This window comes from Silurus meridionalis, chromosome 16, assembly GCF_014805685.1.
Source record: "Silurus meridionalis isolate SWU-2019-XX chromosome 16, ASM1480568v1, whole genome shotgun sequence".
Taxonomy (NCBI): Eukaryota; Metazoa; Chordata; class Actinopteri; order Siluriformes; family Siluridae; genus Silurus; species Silurus meridionalis.
The window spans coordinates 7,794,368-7,821,263 of NC_060899.1; the positions used below are offsets into that span (position 1 = coordinate 7,794,368).

General features: G+C 37.8%; 1 protein-coding gene across 1 annotated transcript in view; it reads left to right on the top strand.

The window, feature by feature from the left end:
- The first annotated feature begins 4,967 nt into the window (after positions 1 to 4,967).
- slco4a1 (solute carrier organic anion transporter family, member 4A1) overlaps positions 4,968 to 26,896 on the top strand; it is a 36,685-nt gene continuing 14,756 nt past the window's right edge. The window contains exons 1-5 of the mRNA XM_046869953.1: positions 4,968 to 5,139; positions 21,026 to 21,631; positions 22,666 to 23,041; positions 25,166 to 25,256; positions 25,861 to 25,982. Of these exons, the coding sequence (XP_046725909.1) occupies positions 21,218 to 21,631; positions 22,666 to 23,041; positions 25,166 to 25,256; positions 25,861 to 25,982 (1,003 nt within the window). The 5' untranslated portion in view covers positions 4,968 to 5,139; positions 21,026 to 21,217. The remainder of the gene's footprint in view (positions 5,140 to 21,025; positions 21,632 to 22,665; positions 23,042 to 25,165; positions 25,257 to 25,860; positions 25,983 to 26,896) is intronic.

The following is a 26,896-nucleotide window of genomic DNA, read 5'->3' on the forward strand; positions in this document are numbered from 1 at the left end:
AGGATGAGTACTGGAACAGTGGACCTTCAGTAGATACCAAGCATGATTGCTTCACACATGGCTGCTAAAAGGGAGCTGAACAGACAGCTCCTCATTCTCACAGAGAAGATGACTATAAACATCACAGTAGCTGCAGCAGGGTGAGCAGATTTCTGTTTGTCACATAACAGCAAATCTAAACTTTTTAAATTGCCTTTTATTCTGACAATCTGACAATTCCATAATATAATAATGCCTAGTCCCAATTAAAGATTAGTTCTTATTTTGGAACATGTCCAAGTGCAGGACAGCAAAGCACACAAGCAATGTTTGTATTGTTTGTCCAATTATCTGTTAACACTAACATTATTTGTCGCACACATTATATCACGTGTTACCTTTAACACTTTGTTGCAAGACCTATTTTAAAATATGTTTAGGCACATATGATTTAACTAGTGATGAGTGTAAAGATGGTAAAACAAATTCTAGCAGATTTTTTTTACAGTACATCTCAGGCCACATAGAGAGACACATATTTAAAAAGTTATGTATAGACATATGTATCCATTAATCATTGTTGCCATTCCAAGTAAATGTATCTATTCAATAGAATGGAATATAAGCTTTTAATTGTTAATCATGTTGACTGGTTTTAATTTTATAAATGCAGTGTCATCATACAAACTACAAACAATTCAATATATTTAAATAAACATTATAACATAGGCTGTATATCGAAAAGTCCTTAAGATCATTATACACATACATTTAATTAGGGGATTGGCACAGTACATCAGCATTCCAGAAATGTCCAGATATGTGATTTTGTAATATCATGCTTTATATATTTGGTTGGGGTCTCCAAAAGATGAGGCTTTGGCCCCTAATCACCATTTTTAAGAAGTCTGTTGAAACAATTAAAATGCTGTAAACAGGAAAGTAGTGTAAACTTTTGATTTCAGAAGATATAGCTAACAACAAGGACATGTGGGGTGCTAGTAAGCTTATTTAACTTTGTGGTCTTGTAAGCTATACCCTACATTTGTCATGTTAACATTTTCTCATATTCTGGTTGAGCTTTTTTGCCCACACAGTGTAACAGTGGGTTACAATGAAAAAAACCATGAGGGGTGTTATAAAGCTCATTTTCCATTTGGTCTTAGAGTGTTTTATTTAGCATTGATATTATGTAATGTAACAAATGTTATTCAATGTAACAAAAACACCCATGCCAATGAAATGAATGATTATGTATTAGAAATTATTGTAATTAATTAAATAACTCCCTCAACATATATTCCTTTTTGTAAATATTATTAATGTATAACTGGTGTATAGAATACCTATATTTATTAATATTTTATTTATTGTTTATTAATTTGACCTTATCACTCCATTTACTTTTTAGCTTGTAAACAAGTTTATTTCATTTACGCTTTGATGTATTTGGCATTGATGGCTTTCTTTTTTTTGATGGGCATGTCCATCAGTGTAGCCTGCATATCAGTTTCACTGAACATTGAAATATGGATTGACAAAAAAACATTGCGCTCCTTTTCAAATGTGGGTGGACCTTAAAATGTGTTTTTGTTATGCAGTTAATACCTATTCTCCTGATGTTTTGCAGTGCATATGGTTCCCCACCACTAGTACAAGCAGTGGTTCCTTGCAGTCATCCTTCTTTGCAGGATGAGACTGGTATTAAATATAGTAACTGGTGAGGTGCATCCGGAAAGTATTCACAGCGCTTCACTTTTTCCACATTTTGTTGTGTTACAGCCTTATTCCAAAATGGATTAAATTCATTATTTCCCTCAATATTCTACAAACAAATACCACATAATGACAACATCAAAGAAGTTTGTTTAAATGCTTTGCTAATTTATTACAAATACATTTAAAAAAATAGACATAAAAAATAGACATATACAGTACAGGCCTTTGCAATGGCAGTCAAAATTGAGCTCAGGTTCATCCTGTTTCCACTGATCATCCTTGAGATGTTTCTACAGCTTGGAGTCCACCTGTGGTAAATTCAGTTGATTGGACATGATTTAGAAAGACACACACCTGTTTATATAAGGTCCTATGCAGTGTTGTGCTAGTTACTAAAAAATAGTAACTAGTTACAGTTACTAGTTACTTCATTCAATATATCACAAGGATTTCCGAAATAAATAAAAAAACAAGCTGAATAATATATTCACAATCAAAAACTAAAGTGGCTTCTGCATCATAAAAGCTGTTGTGTTGAGCTCCTAAATATGTTCCTTTCACAGCTTAAGTAAAAGAACTATCAACAATGTACAACATAACACCGCGTTAGCTTCTAGCTTCGTCGAGGCATGGAGTTTCTGGAGGTGCTTCGACAGATTAAAGTTGCTGCTATCGCAGTAGATACGACCTTCGAACCAGAAAGACACAGCTTACATTTGACTAAAAAGTTGTTGTCTTTATGCTCAACTAAAGTGAAATAATGAGCATATTTCCACTTTGAGAAACTCGTCTTGCTCTCGCCTTGACTCACCATTACTGCCGCACAGACTTGAATAAACGGAAACACGCCCACAGTGCGTCTTCTTCGTGTTTACAGTGGTTCATCCACCAATACTACAATGCGTCGCTGCTGTAAACAGGTTAGACTGTAGGCTACACTTTAGCCAAAATTAATTCATTTAAAAAAGTAACGGACAACGCACCACACGGTAACAGTAACGGAGTTACTTTATTTAAAAAGTAATGCTTTACAGTATTACTTACTGTCAAAAGTAACTGCATTACTAGTAACGTGTTATTGCCCAACACTGCATGTCAGAGCAGAAACCAAGTCATGAAGTTCAAAGAATTGCACCTCTGAGACAAGATTGTATCGGGCACAGATCTAGCGGAGGGTAAAGAAACATTTCTGCAGCAGTGAAGGTCCCAACCACCAGGTTTGAACCCACCAGGACTCCTCCGAGAGCCAAACTGAGTGATCGGGAAGAAGGGCCTTGCTCAGGGAGGTGACCAAGAACCTGATGGTCGATCTGAAAGAACTTGAGCATTTCTCTGTGGAGAGAGAAGAACCTTCCAGAAGAACAACCATCTTTGCAGCACTCCTCCAAACATGCCTGTATGGTAGAGTCACCAGACGGAAGCCACTCCTCAGTAAAAGGCACAGGACAGCCCACCTGGAGTTTGCCAAAAAGCACCATGAAAAACAAAGACTGAACTCTTTGGTATGAATGCCAAATGTCATGTCTGGAGGAATCACTCACTGCTCATCACCTGGCAAATACCATCCCTACAGTGAAGCATAGTGGTGGCATAATGATGCTGTGGGGATGTTTTTCAGCGGCAAAAACTGGAGGAGGGAATCAGGATTTATTAATGCAGCAATGTACAGAGACATTCTTGATGAAAACTTGCTCCAGAGCTCTCTGGACCTCAGACAGGGGTGATGGTTAATCTTCCAACAGGACAACTACCCAATGCACACATCCAAGATAACAAAGGAATGACTACGGGACAACTCTGTAAATGTCCTTGAGTGGCCAAGCCAGAGTCCAGACATAACCCCGATTAAACATCTCAGGAAAAATCTGAAAATGACTGTGTACCGATGCTCCCCATTCAACCCGATGGAGCTTGAGAGTTTATGCAAAGTAAAATAGAAGAAACTGCACAAAGAAAAGTGTCAAGCTTGTAGCATCATACTCAAAAAGACTTAAGGCTGTAATTGATGCCAAAGCTGCTTAAACAAAGAATTGAGAAAAAGCCTGTGAATACTAAAGTACATGTGATTTCTTTTGTTTTTTATTTGTAATAAATTTGCAAAGATTTCAAACACACTTCTTTCAGGTTGTCATTATGGGGTATTGTTGTAGCATTTTGAGGAAAATAATGAATTTAGTCCATTTTGGAATAAAGCTGTAACATATAAAAATGTTGAAAAAGCGAAGCACTGTAAATACTTTCCGGGCGCACTGTATATTTCACATACCAGTTGTTGGGACACTGGATCACCAAATGTATTCCATCAATTGATAGTTTGGAAAGTTCCAGTTCAAGTTATTGATCTCTGCTGCAATGTCCTGCCAGTATTCTGTGTTGGGAACAGGTGTGAAGTCCTCTACAATGGAGTCCCATTTGGCCCTTGGCCGATGTTGTGACCTGGTAGTTGAGCAAACTCCAAAGGTTGTGAATTTAAATCCCAACCACACCAAAGTGCCACTCCTTGGCCCATGGGCAACCCATAGCTGTTCAGTAGTAGGAATGAGATAAATGTAAGTCGTTCTTTATAAGGACATCTGCCAAATGCAGTAAATGTAAATTTGTACTAAGGAAAGGATATAAAGTTAATCATTTACACATTTGCTTGGTTGAGGTAAATCATAACTCTTTATATGCATATCAATGCATTGACCCAAAGGAACATTTATTCTTTCTGTGCTCTACTGTATACTGTGGCATGCTGGGAAAGCAGGCTGAGAGTGCCACACTCAACCCAACACACTAAACAGACTGATCCGAAAGGAGCAGGACTGTCAGACAATAGTGTCTGAAAGAAGAATGCTGTACATTGCATCTTGGACATGTTCAGTAACAGGCTCATACAACCACAATGCAACACGGAGCACCATATGAGAATATTTCTGCCTGTTGTGATCAAACTAATGTATATAACTCCCCTCTTTGAGTGTTAAACAGATGGTCCATGATATTTTTAATTGATTGTACAACATATATACTTAATATACAACTTAATATGTATATTTAGTTTAGTTTTAATTTAAGTTGTTTCAGAACTTTCGACGGACAATTAATAATACAGTTGCATGTTTTATCTTCATGTCAGAAACGGGCTTTAATGTAAATGTAACAATAATAATAATAATTATTATTATTATTATAATAATCATAATAATCATAATAAAAACAAAAATAAAGCATTGCCGGAAAATATATGTAATACAGCAGGTCTGTGTTGACACGCGGTTGGTTGAAAGGTGCGGTGGTACCACGGGGGCGGGGCTTCAGTCGCAGCGACGTCACAAGCGTATTCTGGAGCGGTGCACTACAAGAGAAGGCGCACTTGACACGCGTGGACGTGGAGATCTAGACCCTGAGGAGCTCGCCTTACGTGGTTGTTGTCCATCTTTGAAGATTTCTGAAAATGTGAGTGTCTGGTGACGTTTTTTTTCTGTTTTCATAGATAAAATAATTTCAATACGATCAATGAACGAACATTCGACCGCTGTGAATGGCAGAGTAGACGAGCCTATATGAGCATCACTTCTGTCCGGTGATACAGCCGACAGGTCTGGATGCTTAGCAAGCTAGCTTAGGTTGAACAAGATGCAGCAGATTGTCCGATCTGAAATAATCGTTATGAATTCGGGCGGTTATTTCAGGATTTATTTAGATTTATTCTAAAGGGAACAATAGAGTGGGTTAGACCGTGCAGGTGGCATGCGTGTTCTCTGTTAGTACAGCAGGAGAAAGGAGGTGGCCAAGTCCTGTCATCCAGGGCGTTACGTTAATCGCCTGCCTGTTAAGGATTAATGCAAGAATTAATTAAAAAACAGTCGTTGAAAATGCAGAATTGAAATCAACACATGCATGTGCTGGAATATGAGCAGACACGTTTATCAGGCAGTGCAGGAGACCTTGCCTTTGCTAGGTACAGTACTGTCCATGGACTCTCTACTGAATATTCATTACACTGGAGAAACGTGTGGAATTCAGAGATCTGAGATTCAACATAGTTATTTTTTAAGATTAGCATACAATACTGCTACTAATCACCATTATAATCATAATTTATCATAAGATCCTGCAATATTCTTGACTGGGTTGCTTTGGACAGTTCCAATTTACCTTGTATAGGATGTCAGTCCATCACAGGGCACTCTACACACACACACACACACACGCACACACGCACGCACACACACACACACACACACACACACACACACACTTAGATTCCCACACTTTAGGAACACATTTTCAGTCCCACTACTGGCAATATTTTTTATTTGTGGGACATCGCAGAACCCAGAAGAAAGCACATGAATATGGGGAACATACAAAACTCCACCCTGATAGTAACCCAATCTCAATATCAAACCATGGACTTGGGACGTATGAAGACTTGTATAACAATAATAATAATAATTATTATTACTTTTTTAATATTATTATTAGTGTTGGATTAATTTTATTATTATTTTATTATTATCCATAGTTTGATATTGAGATTACCAGGCTGGATTTTTGCATGTTTTTGTTGTAACATAAAAGAGGCTTCGATTCAGAGTGTTTTTTTGTTTGTGTTGTGTTGAGACTGCCCATTGATACAAAATACGATTAAGATTATACAAAGTCCAGTGTACATCTCTTCCCTTAGGCGTCAGGCCTACAGGTGCTGTAAGCTCTCAGATGGATTTGTCTAAATATGTACACAAACTATCCTGCTCTTCTACTGTACTGTGATGGGCTGCAACTAACGAATATTTTGATAATCAAATAATCTGTTTGTTTTTTTTCTTCACGATTAATCAGATAAAAAGCTGTTTTGCTTATTATACCTATATAGAAACCTAATTCAGGATATTTATGTATAAAAATGTACTTTTATAAAAGCAAAAGCCAGATATTAAGTTTAACCATCTCTAATTTTTACATTTCAAAGTGTCTGCTTGTAGAAGGAGTGCATGGGGGATTTCTCCTTGGAACAAATTCACTCATGCTGCATTGTTTCTTTCTGTAAAAAAAAACCTAACAAAACATTTGAGTATGCAACATTTGTATTGTTTTTAATGATAATTGCTGATAGCAAGTTGACAAATATGCTTTAAAGAAATACACAGACATTTTGTTTAGTTGTGAAAATATAAGCATCTAGAATATGTTGCCTTGTACTTGTACATGTGTAATGACAATAAAGTTGAATCTAATCTAATCTAATCTAATATAAATAACATTTTGTATAAAAATTCAATAATATATGCATAAATTAAATGTAAAAACATTGAAAACATGCATTTGAACGTAGTAAAGCAGCAGTAAATCACGTTTGAAAACAGATAAGTTACTGGTGTGGTAAACATTCTATAAAATAGAGAATGAAATGAAGAAACACGGCAAGCTAACAGGCTTTATTCGAAAGAAAGGAATAAATATGCAATAGTGCACAATTGCATAAGCATTTGCTGAAAACCACAATAGTGACTAAAAATGTAATTGTTTAGTGCTGCTATTTTTTGCTGCTTTTACATTTAGTGTTTGTTCGCACTGTTTTAATTAAATCCATTCATGCCAGAACAGCTCTAGTGTAGCTGTCCCAATGTTATCGAATAGTTTACACATTAGCACTACATTAAACTGTAAAATGTTTACATGATGAGTATTATACAGTTTTTGCTTACTATGCAGATGTTTCGCCTTCATCCATGACACCAGTGTGTTTTCCTGCTGCCAGTTGACCTGTACTCTCTGCCATTTCGCTAACGTCTCTGTTATTTTGCCGTCACGCTAACCCCTAACCTGAGTAGCCCAAATAATTAATAATGGGATTCGTTGAATGAATTTCCTCATAATTCATTATCGAATTTTATCAATAAGTTGCAACCCTACTATAGAGATATATTCAAATGCTGTTTTTGTTTATAATAATGTAGTCAGGTTGGTGTGCATTTTGATTAATTATTACACCACTAGACTACGACTTCTTCCTATAGCTAATACTACTGCTACAGCTAGTAATATGAATAGCAGTGTTGTAAATTAGATTTGTAATTATGGTGACATGAATAATATGGATGCCTAATATTTGGCACCCAGATATTTATCTAAAAATATTTTGGATATTTAACACTAGAAATATATTACAATCTGAGGTTAAAGATTAAACTCTCATGATCCCTCACCTACACCTTCAAATGACTTCCAGTTAATTCTCAATTCCCATTTATGCTCACAAGATTATTAATGACACTCGCCCACTAACAAGTTGTTAAATTCTACTTTAGTATTGTATCTGGGATGATCGGATGCATCTCATTTCTGATTCTTGTAACTGGAGCTGTAGTCCATGTACCAGTTGTCACTTTAGCTTTGTCAAGTTTATGCCTGTTTGCCAATCACCAGACCAGTTAGTTTGCCTTTAGATGTAGAGTAATGTAGCTGCCTGTCTGTTGGTAATACTTTATTTTATAACCTCCACTTTTTAAGTTGAACAAAGTGTTCAGAAACTTGAACAGTCATCTATGACACACACAATGGCATGATGATGTTACTTGGGCAGCAGTATTGCTAGCGGTGTTCAGTCGTGACACAAATACCATTGTACTTTCTAGCTACTTTTGTATCATTGTATTATCTGTTCCTCTTCACCAAGGGAGTCTTATGTTGTTTGTAGGAGCTCTTATTACAATTTCTGAATTCGTTTGTTAATTATTCTCACTTTAACAAATGAAAAGAAACTAGTCAGATTTATTTAGTTGCATAATAATTTTGGACACTAATAGTTGCCAAATAATTAAGCACACGTAGATATTATCTTAAGAAAGCCGAAACCTCACTTTTATTTTCTTAAATATTCAGGTTTGAGGTTGAATATTGTTGTATTGTACATATTATTTTTAATCGTAGGAACCAGGGCAGGCTTTTTTTTTTTTGATTAGTCAAAATCTGACGAATTTTGTTGTTTTATGTGTAAAAGAACTGATCTGATCTGATATAAAGAATTAATTAATGTACACCTCTTAAACTCTACCTCTGTCACCGCAGCAGGTCAAGATTGGCCATCTGCAGAGTAAGAATAAATTCCAGTGGCCAGGTCTATTTAGAGATTGATTTGATGAGTTTAGAGATCTGATTTGTCGAGTCAAACATATTATTTAATAAATCACGACCTAGATAGTCATGCAATGCTATTGGTCACCATTTTCTTCATCTTTGTTCAGCTTTTTTTAAATTACCTTAATTGTAAACGAACAATGGACAAGAAGCTGCCAGGTGGAGCAGATTTCAATAAATAAACATGAACTTCTTTTACAGCAAGCACATAGCTAACCTTTTTTAATTAATCTGTCTACAATTGTTTACAATTCGTTTTTTAAGTCAAAGTCAAAGTCAAGACCGTCTCTGAAAAGTTTCAAAAGCAGACACAATTTTTGCATTCAAGTCAAATATTTGGATGAATATAAATATTTGCATGAAAAATACACTTGCCAATCGAGCAGCACATTGCATGATTAGTTCATGTTGGCTAATGGTAAAATCTTGTTAAAATACTTTTTTTTGTTTGTATTGACTGGAAAAGCTTTACAAACTCATGATTTAAGTTCACAGAGGCTGGCTGTATGATTATAGATTTTATATGTGCAAATGGCATGTCATTAAAATTAAATTCTGGTTGGCTGACTGAAATGTCAAGTGACTTTTTATTGGCCTACTTCTGCTATTTTTGTGGTTTTGTAATTTTCTGCATTCTAGTTCATCCCTATGTTTTGTGTTCTTGTTAAACCTATACATTAAAAAACCTCCTAAAATAAGTGTTTTTTTGTTGTTGTTTGTGGCAACTGAGTGTGTGTGCTGCAATGAACAACTGTAATCCATGTGTTATGAAGCTAGTGTAAATCTTTTGGGTGACAGCCTTTTTGCAACAATTTAAGTTTGACCAACTGCTAGCCCACACTGTTTCATCAAAGCCCATTTGTGCCTCATCACTGTGTGGCAATTCTAGTTCCTGTTGTGCTTCCTGCTGTACTTTCTGCTTACAGCCAGCTTGTAATTCCTAATATCTAACAAAAAACAGTTTTTAAGTCTTTTAAAACAATAAAATTGACCCAACATAAAAAAAAAAAAAAGTAAATTGCCTGTGGTTGTACATGACAATTACTACTTATTTAAGCCATGGTTTCCAATAGCAGATTGCAAAATTGGCTACTTTTTTTTTTGCTACTTCTGGGATATGTTCTTGAATGATCAAGGTTGTGTGGAATTTTTAGCATCGTAAATTGCTGATATTTTTGATTGGCATTTGACGCTATTCTTTTGACCCATACCTTTCTAGTCAATAAAATATTGGATCATACAATTTATGTTGTGATTCTAGGATCTGCTTAATAAAATATGCAGGTTGGCCCTCCAATTTCATAAGAACTAAAAAGTGGAAAGAGGGGTTTCTATCTGTTTTGAAGACCATGGATCACAGTCACATTGGGTTGGGTCTTGTAGTCAATTACATCTTGACTACCTCTTTGCTGGCAACTATTAAAATTAGAGTTCTCTTTTCCAGTAAATTGATCAGCATGTTCTCATGACTTTCAAGAGAGGGGGAACTAAATTAGAATACCACTAATATATGTAGTGACAAAATTCCCAGTATGTTACACAAGACAAATTTGATCAACTCCTGACAAACAGATGGTGCATTACAGATCCCATATGACATGATGCACTACTCAAAATGACCAAATGTGCTAAAAGGTGCAGCATGAACTCTGCATTGGACTTATGAGATTTGATGTTTGTTAGATTTTACCATGCCTAAACAAAAAAATAAATTCTTGTAGAGGTCTTACATGCGATCTACGATGCTCCTGGTGTCTTTTCTGATCAGAAAAGAAGCACACAGCACACAAAGTGTTGCATACATTCTTCTTTAGTTTATTGCAGAAAGCAGACTGACGTATACTTACTCTGGACAAAACCTGAGCTAAAACTGTTCCTTATTGGGTAAGAAGACATGGTAACTAGAGATGTGCGAGCCCAGACAAAGACATTCCTTACAAACATCGTAAAGATCCTATAGACATGGCTGAGGCTGGAACTAACAATTATTTTTATAATCGACTAATCGGACATTTATTTTTCATAAATAATTGAATAAAAAATATTTTATTTTATGTTTAAATAACTTAAAGGTAGACATTTTAAAACTACAGCAAAACTAATAATAATACAGCATTTAAGTATGCAAAGTTAAGTAATTTGTGTAAATTTACATGTGTCTTGTTTTAATGATAATTGCAGATGGCAAATTGACAACCATGCTACATTTTTTTTAAAAATATAATGCAACATGGTTTGGACAATTATACAAAAATACACAGACATTTTGTTCAGTTGTGAATGATATAAGCATCTAGAACAGGGTTTTTAAACTGGTTCTGTGCCAGGGACCACCATTCTGACTAACAAGTAATCCGCGGCCCACTATTGTAAAAAGCGATCCATGCTGGTGCTGACTAGCAAACTTCACCTTAGTTAGAAACGTTAGCTAACAGCTCCACTCCAAATTTCAATTTACCAAAACTATTAAGCGTCTATTCAATAAAACCTGAATAATGTGTTTTCTTAACTCCGAGATGCTGGTCTATTTCACGCGCAAGATGAATGTGTACGTATATGACGCAAAACACAACTTTAGCAAAGCATAGGCCTGATAGGTGGAAAGCTAGCCTATCCTGTGTCAGTTTGAATATTTTAGATATTTTCATTAAATTCAGTTTTCCCACTAATGTGCAAATATTCTGGAAATGTTTGAAAAAATAAATTATGGAAAAAAAGTGATTTTAATAGTGAAATTATGTAGGCTGTCACAGACCACATGCAATGCTGCCGCGGACCACCAGGGGGCCGCGGACCACTGGTTGAAAACCCCTGATCTAGAATATAAAAACATAAAAATTAATCAATGTGTTAGAAAAGGTTTATGAATGTGGTGAGGGAAGACATGCAGGTATTTGGGTTGAAAGAGGCAGATGTAGAGAACAGGGTAGTATGGGGACAGATGATCCACTGTGGAAACCCATAACGAGAGCATCCGAAAGAAGAAGAAGAAGATACGATGCCATGTAGTGTTGTTCAGATGACGTTGTATTTACCTAATTTGGGGACCTGATGAATTTCATTGTCATGATACTTAAAACCATTTAATTCAAAGAATGTGTACTTTTATTTTCACATGAATATATTATATAGTATAATATTGTCTCAGGTCTGAATTAGTAACCTGGTGCCAATAAGCCAGTGGCTCTATTATGCTATGTGCAGCATTTTGCTGGCAGGGTTTTGGGTTTACTTATCCCCGTAAAGATTCAAACAGGATCTGGCACCTTTCAGAATTGGCATGCCAGCATTGTCAAATTCGGATCTGTAATACAAATAAAATATAATAATTAAGAATAATCGTATTTAAATTGTCATTTTTGTCAGCTCCGTTTCTAAAGTATATGTTCAGTTATTTTTTGTGATGACCAATTGTTAACATTAGAAGAAGATCATAAATCACAATACTGTGTCAGTATCACAAAGTAGAGGTCATCAGGGTTAGCTCAATGTGGTGGCATTCAACATTACTGTATTTACTGAAAGTGTTTAGAGCACTTCTGTAATATTTCTCTCTGTCTACTTGCTGGATACACTCTCACATGTCATTCTAGTTCATTATGTTTTACAAACTAAACAGTGCTGGTGTTAGGCAAGGAGAAACGGAGGCGGAAGCCATAGCGATTTGAACGAGTTTTATTGAGAAGAAGGAAAAATGGTTTGAGAAAAGGAAAAAACAGGCAACAGCAAGCGTATCCATGGTACGCCCTGGAGGGGCGAGGTCCACAAAGTCCAGTAACGTAGTCGTAGAACACAGGGAAAGCTCCCAAAGCACCTGGAAGAGGCGAGGTCCACACATGGTTCGGAGTATGTGTAGCTCTCCTAGCACAACGTGCAATAGCAGACAGTGTGAGAGTAGAGCCAAGGTCCTTAAGTAGACCAGGTAGATAAGGCTCAGGTGTTGGTGGTTAATAGGATGGAATAGGATGCCCAAACTCTGTGCCTGGGCCTACCCCGGTAAGAGGGGGCGTCCAACCAACATGCATCGGCGTGTCTTCAGGTAACGCGAAGGGCTCTCTGCAGTTGGGTGTAAGCGGACTCCCACACCCGGTTGCTCTCCCGAAACCAATAGTCCACGGAGGGCACGTGGGAAGGCTCATCCGACCACGGGAAGGGAGTGAGGCCCTTCGTTTGCTGACGTAATAAGTTGTGTGCATATTCCGCCTAGGGTAAGAACCGACACCACTCAGTCTGGTCCTGTTGGCAAAAGGTCCTCAGGTATGTACCGAGTTGAATTGGATTGTGGATGGTAGCCGGAGGATAGATTCACAAAGATCCCCAACAGCCGGAAGAACGTCCTCCAGACGTGCGACATGAACTGGGGTCCTCGGTCAGAAACAATCTTTTCTGGGAGCCCGAAGTTTCTAAACACATGATGAAAGAGGGCTTCAGCAGTTTCAAGAAGCGACACGCCTTGGAGAAGTGATCCACTGCCAGGATGCATGTATTACCCTCCAACCAAGGCAAGTCCATCACTATGTCGATCCCGAGGTGGGACCATGGAAGATGCGGTGTTGGTGGGGGTACCAGTTTATTACCAGTTTACCAGTTATTTCCTGAACCATTCGTGCCTGTACCAACCAGATAGTCAGCTTTCTCCCCAGATGGCCCGACCCGGGACCCTCATGAGCGTTCTTAAAGAGGATTTGCCGACAGGTGGTTGGGACATACTTGCGGCCCACGGCACCCTGTCGTAGCTGGTTCTCGGCGAGTGGCGTTGCGGAGCTTCTCTTCCAGAGTTCCAGACGATTGGACAGAGATTCAGGTTCGGGGGAATGATCGGTTCAGGTTCGACCAGTTCTTCCGGGGCCGTACAACCTGGAAAGGGCGTCCGCTTTAGTGTTTGCCCAAGATGATGTCGAGCGTGGAGTTCTCCAACACTAGAAACCGGATCTCCTCTTGGTGAAGCAACCCCACTCTGAGTGGGGGGTGGGGGGGCACAATACTTCACCCAACCCCAACCCAGTGGGTGTCCTTGGATGGTTTGGATGGCTAGCTTTTAGGAGCTTCTCTCCCGGGGAAGCTGGAGCCGGTCGAGCCTGAGTGGGGCACTCTGGGATGCGATGACCACTGTCTTCACAGTAGAGGCATACTCCAGCCGCCAGGCGGTGGTTCCGCTCCTTCCGTGACAACCTTTGTAATCCTACCTGCATAGGTTCGGGTTTGGAAGGCGGTGGGGGCACCATCACGGTGGTGGTCTCGACTTCCGATGGATGGCAGGCAGCGAGGCGTTGTGACATCCCGAGACATTGTTGAATAAATGCTTCCAGACCGAGAGTGGCATCATGAATCGCCATGGCATACCTGACTTCCAGGTTGAGTCCTTGGCGATACACATTTAGGAGTGCAGTCTCATTCCAGCCGCTTGCGGCCGCCAAGGTGCGGAAACGGAGGCTGCAGCCGGCAATGCTATCTGATCCCTGGCGTAACCCGAGCAGCTGATCCGCTGTTGAGAGCACTCCGGTCGCTCCGTAAAGTAGTTCCTGAATTGTACGAAGGAGTTGATAGCGGGGCTTTCCGCGCTCCATAGAGCTTGCGCCCAGCGGGCGTTCTTTCAGAAAGCAGCGGGCCGAGAAACGCCACCTTAGCGCGGTCAGTTGGAAATTTGTGGGGTTGAAGTTTGATGTAGAGCTTTACCTGATGCAGGAAGACGTGACATTCGGTCACATCACCGGAAAACGTGACCGGGAAGGCCATCGGGATGCCAACGGATGAAGCGGCCGCTGGGCTAGCGGTGGCTGGAGAGAAGGCAGCCCGGAGAGCGCCGGTGACCGTGTTTGAGAGAGTGCCGGGTTGTGGCTCTATTTGGAGGTATGGTGAAGCCGTAGCGATTTGAACGAGTTTTAATGAGAAGAAGGAGAGTTAGTGTGAGGCGCCAAGGAGAGGTGAAGCCGGTGAAGCCCTGACAGCTGGTGCCTCTATTCTATGATTAAACCTTTACATCCTTGAAGTAGTGTGTTCTTTCAGGATGACAATAGTCTCATCTATAGGGTCATCTATAGGGTTGCTGTAATCATGTCTAGGTTAATATGTGGGGAAAACCTGATTTGTATGTGTTATAGGTCATTCATTCCAGTTAAATTCACTAGCAAATGGAGGGGCATGACACGCTCCCTGGCAAAATAGGGTACTGGGTTTTGTTTGTGTGTTTGTGTGAAGGGGGATCCTTGTTTTCTACTGAGTTATTGCCAGGTCTTGTTAGGTCCAACCTTTTTTTTTTTTATCAAGGTTTGTAACAGTCATGATATTTTGTTTAGCTGACAGTTACAAATAAATGTTGAACATAATGTACTGTAGAACATCATTAGCATTGCCATTGGTTATTTAGTCATAATTGTGCTTAGTAGCATGAAAAGTTATCATTGAAGATTTCTGCTTAAGTCTGGAATCAAATGTTGTGTTTTTGTGTGTGTTTGTGAGAGAAAGCATAAAATATCTCTTATATTAATACAATTAACTAATAGTTCTATACTGTACTATTAGGTTGTATTCTGATCTGATTGCTCAAAACACATATGGAGATGGTCTAGGATGCATATGACCATATTACTTCTCTGCGAGCGCTATTGCCCTAGCCTGAGAAAATGTATGTATTGTTTTAAGATTTTCCGGCTTTCTAGTAAGGAACTTACAGTAGTGTTCTGTTAATGAAACAAAAAAAGCAGTACACAGGATAATCAAAAAGCTTTTTTTTTTGAGTGTGTGTATTCTGGGAGTTGGCGATCGTGGTACCCATATTTGAAGATCGCAGTGCATGCTTTGAGTGGAGGCTAATGGTTAAAGGCGACTTCTTATCATAGCCTTATTTATTGGCCTACCACTCATTCATTTTGTGCAAACAGTCCATACAGGTACATGAAATACATGATTACATGATTTACAGAATCTGGAATATTCCCTGCTGGAAAAAAATCAGTTTAGACTGGTATAAAAAATGTGCTTACCTTCCTTCAGTGAAAAGGATATATGAAAACCTTATCACACCCACTCACACATTTTTGGGAGGTGGTAGGAAACTGGAAGAAACCCAAATAGGCACAGTGAAAAAATGTGAAGCTATTATATGCTACCTGCTTCCTCATCCTAAACCAATTATGTACTAAATATTAAATTCTAAATTATGCATAAAGTTTTTTAATCAACACAGTTTCACTCACAAGTGGCTTATAAGAGGCTACTCGCAAAAAGAGCAGAACAAAAAATTTGTTTGCCAGCATTCAATATTAAATTTTTTTCCTTAACTTTGGCAGGATACTCTGCCCTTAGCATTCTAATGCTGCAGTAATGTAAAAAAAAAAAATGCATATAATACACAATAAATAGACTTACAATATACACTCACCGGCCACTTTATTAGGTACACCTTACTAGTACCGGGGTTGGACCCCCTTTTGCCTTCAGAACTGCCTTTATCCTTTGTGGCATAGATTCAACAAGGTACTGGAAATATTCCTCAGAGATTTTGGTCCATATTGACATGATAGCATATATTCCAGTTGCTGCAGATTTGTCGGCTGCACATCCATGATGCAAATCTCCCGTTCCACCACATCCCAAAGGTGCTCTATTGGATTGAGATCTGGTGACTGTGGAGTCCATTTGAGTACAGTGAACTCATTATCATGTTCAAGAAACCAGTCTGAGTTGATTCGCGCTTTATGACATGGCGCGTTATCCTGCTGGAAGTAGCCATCAGAAGATAGGTACACTGTGCTCATAAAGGGATGAACATGGTCAGCAACAATACTCAGGTAGGCTGTGGCGTTGACACGATGCTCAGTTGGTACTAATGGGCCCAAAGTGTGCCAAGAAAATATCCCCCACACCATTACACCACCACCACCAGCCTGAACCGTTGATACAAGGCAGGATGGATCCATGCTTTCATGTTGTTGATGCCAAAATCTGACCCTACCATCCGAATGTTGCAGCAGAAATTTAGACTCAGCAGACCAGGCAACGTTTTTCCAATCTTCTATTGTCCAATTTTGGTGAGCCTGTGCGAATTGTAGCCTCAGTTTCCTGTTCTTATCTGTCAGGAGTGGCACCCGGTGTGGTCTTCTGCTGCTGTAGCCCATCCGCCCCTAGGTTCGACGTGTTGTGCGTTCAGATATGCTCTTCTGCATACCTCGGTTGTAACGAGTGGTTATTTAAGTTACTGTTGCCTTTCTATCAGCTCGAACCAGTCTGGCCATTCTCCTCTGACCTCTGGCATCAACAAGGCATTTGCGCCCACAGAACTGCCACTCACTGGATATTTTCTCTTTTTCGGACCATTCTCTGTAAACCCTAGAGATGGTTGTGCGTGAAAATCCCAGTAGATCAGCAGTTTCTGAAATACTTAGACCAGCCCGTTTGGCACCAACAACCATGCCACGTTGAAAGTAACTTAAATCACCTTTCTTTCCCATTCTGATGCTCGGTTTGAACTGCAGCAGATCGTCTTGACCATGTCTACATGCCCAAATGCATTGAGTTGCTGCCATGTGATTGGCTGATTAGAAATTTGCGTTAACGAGCAGTTGTACAGGTGTACCTAATAAAGTGGCCGGTGAGTGTATATTAAAATAATGCATCAATACAGCAATTATGTGTATTTTAATTCTTTTTTTTTTTTTTTATTCTATTGTACTTTATTTAAAGCATTTCACTGCATTCTGTACTGTGTAGGGTTATTTATGTGACAAAATAAAACTTTAATTTAAATGTAAATAATTACATATAATACTATATATTGGATCACAGAAAGGTTTAAGCTAATGTGCATTCTGAACAATTGGAAAATGCCAATGCAATATATTGATCCTAGATCTATTTATAGGCTATGAGATTGTTTGGTGTCATTTGTTGAAACAGAAATTTGGTTGTGTAATAGGAAAGGAATAAAAAAAGGCATCCTGAAGTTGCCAGTAAGACGAATTATATTCCTCATACCCCACATTTACAATGTGTTAATTACGATATTTTTTTTTGTGTTTAATGTTTTTAAGAACAAGTCAGTTCTTGTTATTAATTGCGTTAAAGCAGCTATAAATTGATCAGCCTTCATTTTGTGCACAGCCAGGATGCACCATGGAAAGTAGACAGTTTAAGGCTTTCGGCAGTGTTCTCTTGTGAAATCTTGGGTCCTAGAATTCAGGTGTAGGATACAACCTACTCTATGTAAAAACCTTGTTGCAGACCAAGCACAACCAGTGGCCAATTAAGTGGCCTTATTTAGAAGGAAATTGCTCCCTTCCACACTGCAAAATGTATTTAGAAATGGTTTCAGGATCATGACAGCCAATTAAAGTGGATAGTAGCACTCTCTCCATTCTGACCAGTCTGCATGTCAGATAAAGACTCAGATAGATACTGTCATTTTCTAACTAGGTCAGTATGTGTCGTGATATTTTCTTACTAGGTCAGTATGTGTCGTGACATTTAAGGCATATGGTAGACATTCTTACCAAGAGCAACTTGCAATTATCTTATTTAGAGAACTGAGCAGTTTAGTTGGTTAAGGTCCTTGCTCAAGCTTGGCAGTGCTTAGATTTGAACTCATGACCTTCCTCTCAGTCGAATGCGTAATGACTAAGCTTTAACTTCCATGCATGACCTGCTCTGTCATGTGGAATTATTTTATGTCGCAAAAATGTAGCTATGTAACTTTCTTGTCTTTTATATTTGTAGCCCTGTTTGCACCATGCGTACTCTATGTGTAGTGTATACTGTAAGTCAGTCACAAAATGATTTACGATTTACACTCCAGCACCCTCTTCCAAAGTTAACACAAAAAGCTGCTATTATTGCTGAACTTCCTTCCTAGATGTTGTCAGTGAAAGCGTATGGCCTGCTTGGCTTCCTCCTGCCTGTTGTTTATGCCCTTGGCCTGTTAGCATCCAGCTATGCTTCAAAGAGCCTGACACAGCCAGGACTCCAAAGCAAATACTGAGACTATTCTTAAATCCCTAAACACCGCTCACTGTTCAGTTTCCCTCTGTTTGTACTTTGAATCGAGAAAAGAATGGCTTGCGGAACACAAAACAAATGATACAAGGGGTTGAAAACTAAAAAAAGGCAAGTGACAAGTGACCAATCACAGTGCAGCGATTCAGAGTACCACTTCTGACGCGATGATCACGCCACTTAACTGATGTTCCGAAAACCTGATTTACTCCTCACTCTTAAAAAAAAACCATTCTATTGCATTAAGCTTATTTAATTTTTCTTTAATTTCTACAAGCATACTTACACTTTTCAGCACTTTACAGCATTTCTTTCTATATACATCACCAACATGTCTACAGTATACTTCAAGGAAAGTGATTATTATTATTATTATTATTATTATTATTATTATTATTATTATTATTATTATATTGTCTACAGTGTACTTCAAGGAAAGTGATTATTATTATGATTATTATTATTAGTCTATTAATATTAGATTATTAGATTCAAATTATTATTATTTACTTGTTTAATAATGTTTTAGTTTAATATACAATGCCTTCGGTCATATTCAGTAAGCACTTTATCTTAGTCAGGGTCACAGTGGATCCCAGTACACCGTGTGGTCAGAATACAATGTTAATAAGCATTTTAAATTGCATTTGACCTAGAGATATTAACCACAATTTATCCTTCTTCTTCCAAATACATTGCATAACAGTTAACATTTTAATTACATTGGTGAGTTTATCTAAGCTTAGCTGATGGGGGAAAAAACACATTAATTGTAGGAGTGATAGGATGTAGCAACTGTTTAACACACCAAACCAAACACTGATGAATATTCAATGAATTAATATTGAGAAATAGGAATTTCCCTTTTTTTTTCTTTTTTTTTCATTTCCTTCTTGGATGAATGAAGTCTGTGTGTCTGTCTGTCTGTCTACAGTATCTATCTATAGCTATAGCTAGCTATACTGTGAAATGCTGATATCCTCTCCTTATGGCTCGCATAAACTGAAGATCATTATCATGTCGTTTCCATTGAAGCATTTCAAATCTAAAGATTACTTGTTAAATTGGGCCAAGGATGCTTATCTGTCTTCATTGTCTCAACTGCTGCTGACTAAGCACTTGGCACTTGTGTAGACTTTTTGGCAGGAAATCACTTCATTTTGATTGCACATAACTTTTTTATTGGTTTACAGCCTTCCAATTTTTTAAACTGATCGTTTTTTTAAACCGTACAATTGTGATTTAACAAAAACTTAAGTAAAAAATACTGAGAAATTACAACATAGTTACAACGAACTTTCTACTTCAACGCACAAATTAGTTGTGATTGTCACTGGTATTCAGGTAACTGTGAATGTGGATAGGAGTTTGACTGTAGATTAGATTTCTCAATTTAATCTGTAACTTGTCTTTGGTAAACCACAGTGCTTATATATTAACAAACTCATACTGCATACATTCAAACTCTTGAATAGCAATAAAGCCCTAGTGCCTCTTTCAAAAAGCTGGTTATATAAACTGGCCACTGCCACGATAGTAGTGGCATTCATCACTTCTTCTAACCGGCTGAGGGAAATTTGCTCTTGTTGTTTGCCAAGGCTAAAGCGGCAAGTAATGAAATAAGATATAAACAAACAGTTAATCTGAATGCTTAAAATAATCTCAGGGAAAAAAACTGTGATTTGGTAGTTTGGTTTATTTAATGTTTAGAGTGACTGAATCCGGGCTGATGCCATATGGTTCCTGAACTTAGTCTGGAAATGCTGAATTTAGACATTGAAATAAACTGCAACATTTCTATTGGAAAGAGTTCTGTCACAACCGATTTCTTTCACAGCTTCCTATTTCAACAGGCATTTGTCTCGTAACCATTTTTCTTTCTCAAATGTACCAATATATGTTTACATGTCTCAAGGTCACTCTATCGGCACGTTTATCTATCTGCATTTCTTGGCCAAGGCTATGCCTCTCTGTATTAAATTGTCCTCTTTTTCTATAACTTATTTTAATTTTTCTTATGTATAACTGTTTCTTTTACCTATAACTCAAATAAAAATAATTTGAGAGCTTTCATTAAAGAGATTCAATTCAAATATTTGTTTATTGTGAATTTGCAGATCATATCCAATCTTTGAGATGTTTATGCATTTATTGTTATGGTAATCGTAGACTTTTATTTAAAGTTTGTAGTCTGAATCTTTTTTTTTCTCAGGATGCTGTTTTCTACACCCAAGCATTTCTGTACCTCCTCATGATTTGTTGTAGCACAAATATCTGAACATCAGGTCTCATCTCAGCTCAGGAAGAAAAAAGACTTCATTAAAAAACAAAGAACCAGGAAGTTAGACTCTATATTCCTTGACTTTACCGAAAGGAAAGTCATAGTGGTTTTCTAATACGGGCCATGCCCCACTTACTAAACAATGACAGTTCCTTTAGCTCCAGGCAGGAGCTCCTGGACCTGCAGGATGGGCCTGTTGGCCCCACTGTGGACTTGCCAAGCCCATTGGAGTCACAGGTCAGCACACCTACTGGCTCCACTTCTTTCCGCCCATCTATAGATGCCCCCATCAAGACAACAAAGAACATTGTTAATATCTCTGGGGGAAAAGTGGGAATAAATTTTATTTCCTCGGAACCAGAGAGCCTATGTGGATGGGGAGCTCTGACCCCTCGCTTCATCCAGATCTTCAACACAGCACGATGGGTTCTCTTCTTCTTATGTGTGGCATCATTCCTCCAGGGCATGATAATCAATGGTTTTATCAACACCGTCATCACGTCAATTGAGAGACGCTTCGACCTGCGCAGCTATCAGGTCTGATTATTATTATTATTATTATTATTATTATTATTATTATTATTAGGGATGCACCGAAATAAAAATTCTGGGCCGAAACCGAAAACCGAAAAAGAGGAAAGCAAGGCCGAAAACCGAAACACCGAAAGAAATTATGCCAATTATTATTACCATTGCATTTATGGCTATGACTGTGTACTAAACTTACTAAAATCAAGGCATTTCAATTGCATAAATTAATATCAAAGTTTCAAAGAATAAATCAATTACAAATTATGAAAATATTTATTTATAGCACATTGCAACAATGCACAGGATAAAATAAATTAAAATTCAAACTTAAACGTTTAACTTAAATGCACTCATGTGTACATTAAATAATAATGTACAGGCCCTCTGGCCTGCTGAAAGGTTGTAAAATTAAATATGTTCTTTTATAAAAACAAAGTGCATTCAAAACAAGTGCAACTGCTTAAAGATACAACAATACAAGAATATCACTGCGAAACTTCCTGCCTTTTAAAAACACATCCACCACAGACGGAGTGTGCTTGCTCGGAGGGGTTTTGCTTTTCTGTGCCGCGTTTCTCTCATATTCAGCATAGCGATCGGGATGTTTGGATTTCAGGTGATAAATTAAACCCGACGTGGAGAAAGTCTTTGCAGACGAAATTTCGGCATTACCTGTTTTGCAAATCGCTATCCGTGGGTCTTTCTCAGATATACTGAAATACGTCCACACCGCAGACATGTTGTTTCAGGCATACACGTGCAGGCCGCGGTTTCTGTTTGCGTCATCACAACAAACTGTTTCGGCCGTGTTTTTTCGGTGATCAAAGTCGGTAAAAATTTTCGGTGGCCGAATATTCGGTGCATCCCTAATTATTATTATTATTATTATTATTATTATTATTATTATTATTATTATTATTATTGTTAGTAGTAGTAGTAGTAGTAGTATACTAAAGGGACCGATTTCTAGTAAAGATTGTTTAGTGAGCTCAGCTAAGAAGTAAATGGTATATACTGTTTTGCAATTACTGTGATTACAGGCTGGACTCATTGCTAGCTCCTACGACATTGCTGCCTGCGTTTGCCTAACGTTCGTGAGCTATTTTGGTGGCACAGGGCACAAGCCCCGCTGGCTGGGCTGGGGAGTTTTTGTAATGGCTCTCGGGTCACTCGTGTTTGCACTGCCACATTTCACTACACCAGCTTACCAACCACAAGTACTGGAGCAAACAAGTCTGTGCTCAACCAATCACACGGAGAAGTGTGGGGACAGCAAAGGAACTGGACTCTCATCGTACCGCTACATCTTCATGCTGGGCCAGTTTCTACATGGTGTTGGTGCCACACCGCTCTACACGCTTGGTGTCACTTACCTCGACGAGAATGTCAAGTCCAATTATGCACCTGTCTACATAAGTAAGTGCTTTGCCTGGATGTTATAAAAACATTACATTGCATGAATACAATGGGCCTAGTTTTGCGGTAAAAAAAAAAAAAATGAATGCAACTACAAATAATAAACCACTTATTTCTTTCAGTTGTACACGTTTATTAAAAGTTCTTAGAACTTTTCTAGAACACCGTGGTTTGTGTTGATTTTTTGAAAGAAAGCAATCCAAAAGAAATCTTTAAATATAGACAAAAAAGACTAAACTAAAACTATATCATATAAGGAACAGTTTAGCTTTATTGGGTAATTTTTTAGCATTTTGGGCTTAGGAGGCCCCCTTTTTTCGTTTAGTTATCATTTTGTCTTCCTCTGATCTTTGTCCTCCTATGGTGTTTTGTGGGTGTTAAAAAAAATGATAATCTGCCATGTTATGAACATGCTGGGGAATTCACTGGCATTTGACATCCATCAGCATAAACACATGTATGAAGAATATTTTAGTTAATTTTTTGCTAATTGTTTTGTTTGACCTTTAAACACACAAGTTGCTGATAACAGATAAATAAAGTCTGGTGTTTGGAAAATTGTTTTGCAGTACTACTAAAAATACCATAGCAAGGAATATGTCGTAAACCATCCAAAAACCCGGATGACTTATCATCATTTAAATATAGCCATTATAAAAGCATTTCACTTGACAGTAAAACGTACATTTATTGTTTGAGAGATTATTTGGTAAATGTATTTAAAACAGGTATCACTGTATTTGTATGGAATTAGAGTGTGTTTCACATGACCACAGACGTTGCCGGTATTGTGAGTAGACCAAACCACAAATGTTAAAGGACTTTCAAATCAAAGGTCAGTTGAGGCTTGTGACATTCATCGGCTCGTTTATTAGAAACAGTATGTTTCAGGTTGCTGAATGAAAATTGTCATTCAGCAACAAAATATAGAGTGTGTAGATTTGTTACACTATGTAGACAGAAGAATTGGCACACCTGATATTTCCAACCATATGTTGTTCTTCCCCATACAATTTAAAAGTACTGTACACAATTGTGTACAGTACTCATTCAGCCCAAATCTCCAAAATCACACAAGATTTAGTAGAACATATTACCAAAAAAGGTGGTGGAGGTTATTGTAATGGCAAATAGGGACTATATGTGGATTTGGATATTTAAAAAGCACATAGTGTTAGAATTTTATGGTCATGTGTTAACAAACATTTGTTCAAATAGTGTCAAACTTTGAACAGAAACAAGTCAAAGTATCTGACTTCAGTAAAAGCGTGAGTTACCAACACTTTTTGAAGGTCAGTGTGGTTAATGTGAAGAGAAAATAAGGAACTTGTTTTGTAATATGTATAAGTGTCTTTTTGTGGTGGAGCTTATATAAAAGACTTTCGTGTTTAACTTCTGGTTTAAGTTGTGAAGTGATGTGAAACGAAAGGAAGGGTTATAACATGATTCAGTCATCTAATTTAAGTCCAAACATGGGCTATGTGTGTATGTGTGTGTGGACTCTAAAAGCACTCATTCACAATTCAGTCCTCCAAAAGTGCATTTCTTGTAAATTATGTTTTAAAGGCCATGAAAAACAAGTAGAAAATAATATTGAACCACAAATATTGAGCAGTGTGACATCATGCTGTCATGTACTGAAGGCCTGTTTATATTTTTGTGGATACATATATATATGCTTTCAATGTATTAAGTACTTTAGGCCTTTGAAATGTTAAGACTGTGAATAATTTAATTTGGGATGTTGCAGGTAAAACAAACATCCGCATGTATTTGCATTAGATTTTTTTCCATTTGATCCTTGCAATTTTTGTTCCTGTCCAACACCACTGTAGCCAGCAGCATAATTATTGACCTTTATTGGCAACATCAACAAAGCATGCTACAATTGTACTGTTTCCCCAGTCCCCACCATCCGCATTTCAAAGGCATTCAAAGACAATTGCATCTCTGGTTTTGAGTTTCCATTTATAAACACTGTCCAGCCTTAGTAAAGATCAAAAATCCAACATACATTCTGTGAAATGGAACAATGGAGTTTTTTTTAACACTCAGGAGGTGAACCTTGAAAGATCTAGTACTAATATGCTAAACTAGTAAACTAACATGAACTATTTTCCCTAGGCATCTTCTACACAGCAGCTATTATAGGCCCGGCAGCTGGATACCTGCTGGGTGGCTTCTTCCTCAACATATACACAGAAATTGGCCAAATGTGAGTTGTTTTTTTTATTATTCCTGCCAAGGGTCAATGGAGGGGCTCTGAGGTGAACGAGGTCATGAGGTATTTAAGTTTATTCTGAGGTAACAATAAAGGTATATCGGAAAATTTTTTTTGCAAAAAAAACTCAAATTATTGATTATTATTATTATTTTTAAACAGTTTTATCTGGTCGATGAATAAATTTCTCTTTACAAATTTCAAAATGCCTGAAATAAAAAATAGCTTAACATTTTACAGTACTTGCCTACTATGAGCTGAACATACACTGCTCTTTTTTATTTCATATTAACGAGAACGCCCTAGTTTGTGGACATGAAATTCCCAGGATGCCGTAGCTATCTCTGACCTGACTCATGTTTGTGTAAGAGGGCAGATAATGTTGTTCTCCAATCGTATTATGTTGCCCTGTGAAACAGCATGAGCAGCATGTGTCATGGAGCAAAAGAGCATGTTAGCACTCCTTCAACAGCAGGGCAGGTCTATTTAGCAAGTTTGAATTTTTTTTAACCATGTCTAATATTTGTAGATATTTTTCCTTATTTGATTTTATCAGTTAAAAATACATATTAAAAAAAATACTTCACTGTTTCCTCAGTACTCTACTGACCCCAGAAAGCCCCCTGTGGGTGGGGGCATGGTGGATCGGTTTCTTGGCCGGAGGAGCTGCTGCTCTTGTCACAGCTCTACCCATTTTGGGTTACCCTCGCCAGCTGCCAGGTATAATCCATCAGTCCACTGCAAACAGTCCATTAACATTAAACATTCAAAGTAGAAGGAAAAACACACCTCTGTTACAACTGCTGAATTTTGTAATCAAAATAAATAATACTGAATATATTTCTACCAATAATATAATATTATGTAGCAAACAACAAAGTAGAAAAAGGTCATTGACTGACCTTTGAAACGATGGTACAAAAAGAGCTTACAAAGAATGCACAGGATTTCACTGTTGAAAAATATTGATCAACAGCATAATTTTTACAAAGCATTTAATGTACCATGGAAAACACAGAAGCCCATCATTAGGAACAGTCCAGGAACTGGACATCACTTTACAATTGATGAAAGAACGAAACAAAAGCTTACCAGGAAGGCTGCCAGGAGTCCTACAGCAATATTAAACAAGCTGCAGGAATATGCGACAAATACTTGCATTTCTTATTATTTTTTTCCTCACATACCTGGGTTGTGGGTAGGCTGGCTAGGAGGCTCTACTTCTAATTAAAAAATACAACATATAAGCCTGTTTGAATTTTGCCAAAATATTGGCAAATGTGTTATGGTTCACGAGACAAAGAAAGAACAGTGCAGACATACTGTAATTCTATAAAATATGTTTGATCAGCATTTTATCATGAAGCGAACACCAAATGGAGTGAAGCATAGTGGTGGCAGCATATTGCTATTATGCTGTTTCTTCTCAGCTGGGACTGGGCTCCTGTCAAGAAAAACGAAGAGAGAATTCCAAATAACTTTTTTTTTTTTTTTTAGCAAAAAACCTGTTAAACAGCTGATAGCGGCTCAAAGCACAAATCCAAGGACATTTCAGATAAACATTTTTGCAAAGCAGTGTGGATATAATACCACTCTTTACTACCAGTAAATGGGCTGTGCATATTTATACAAGC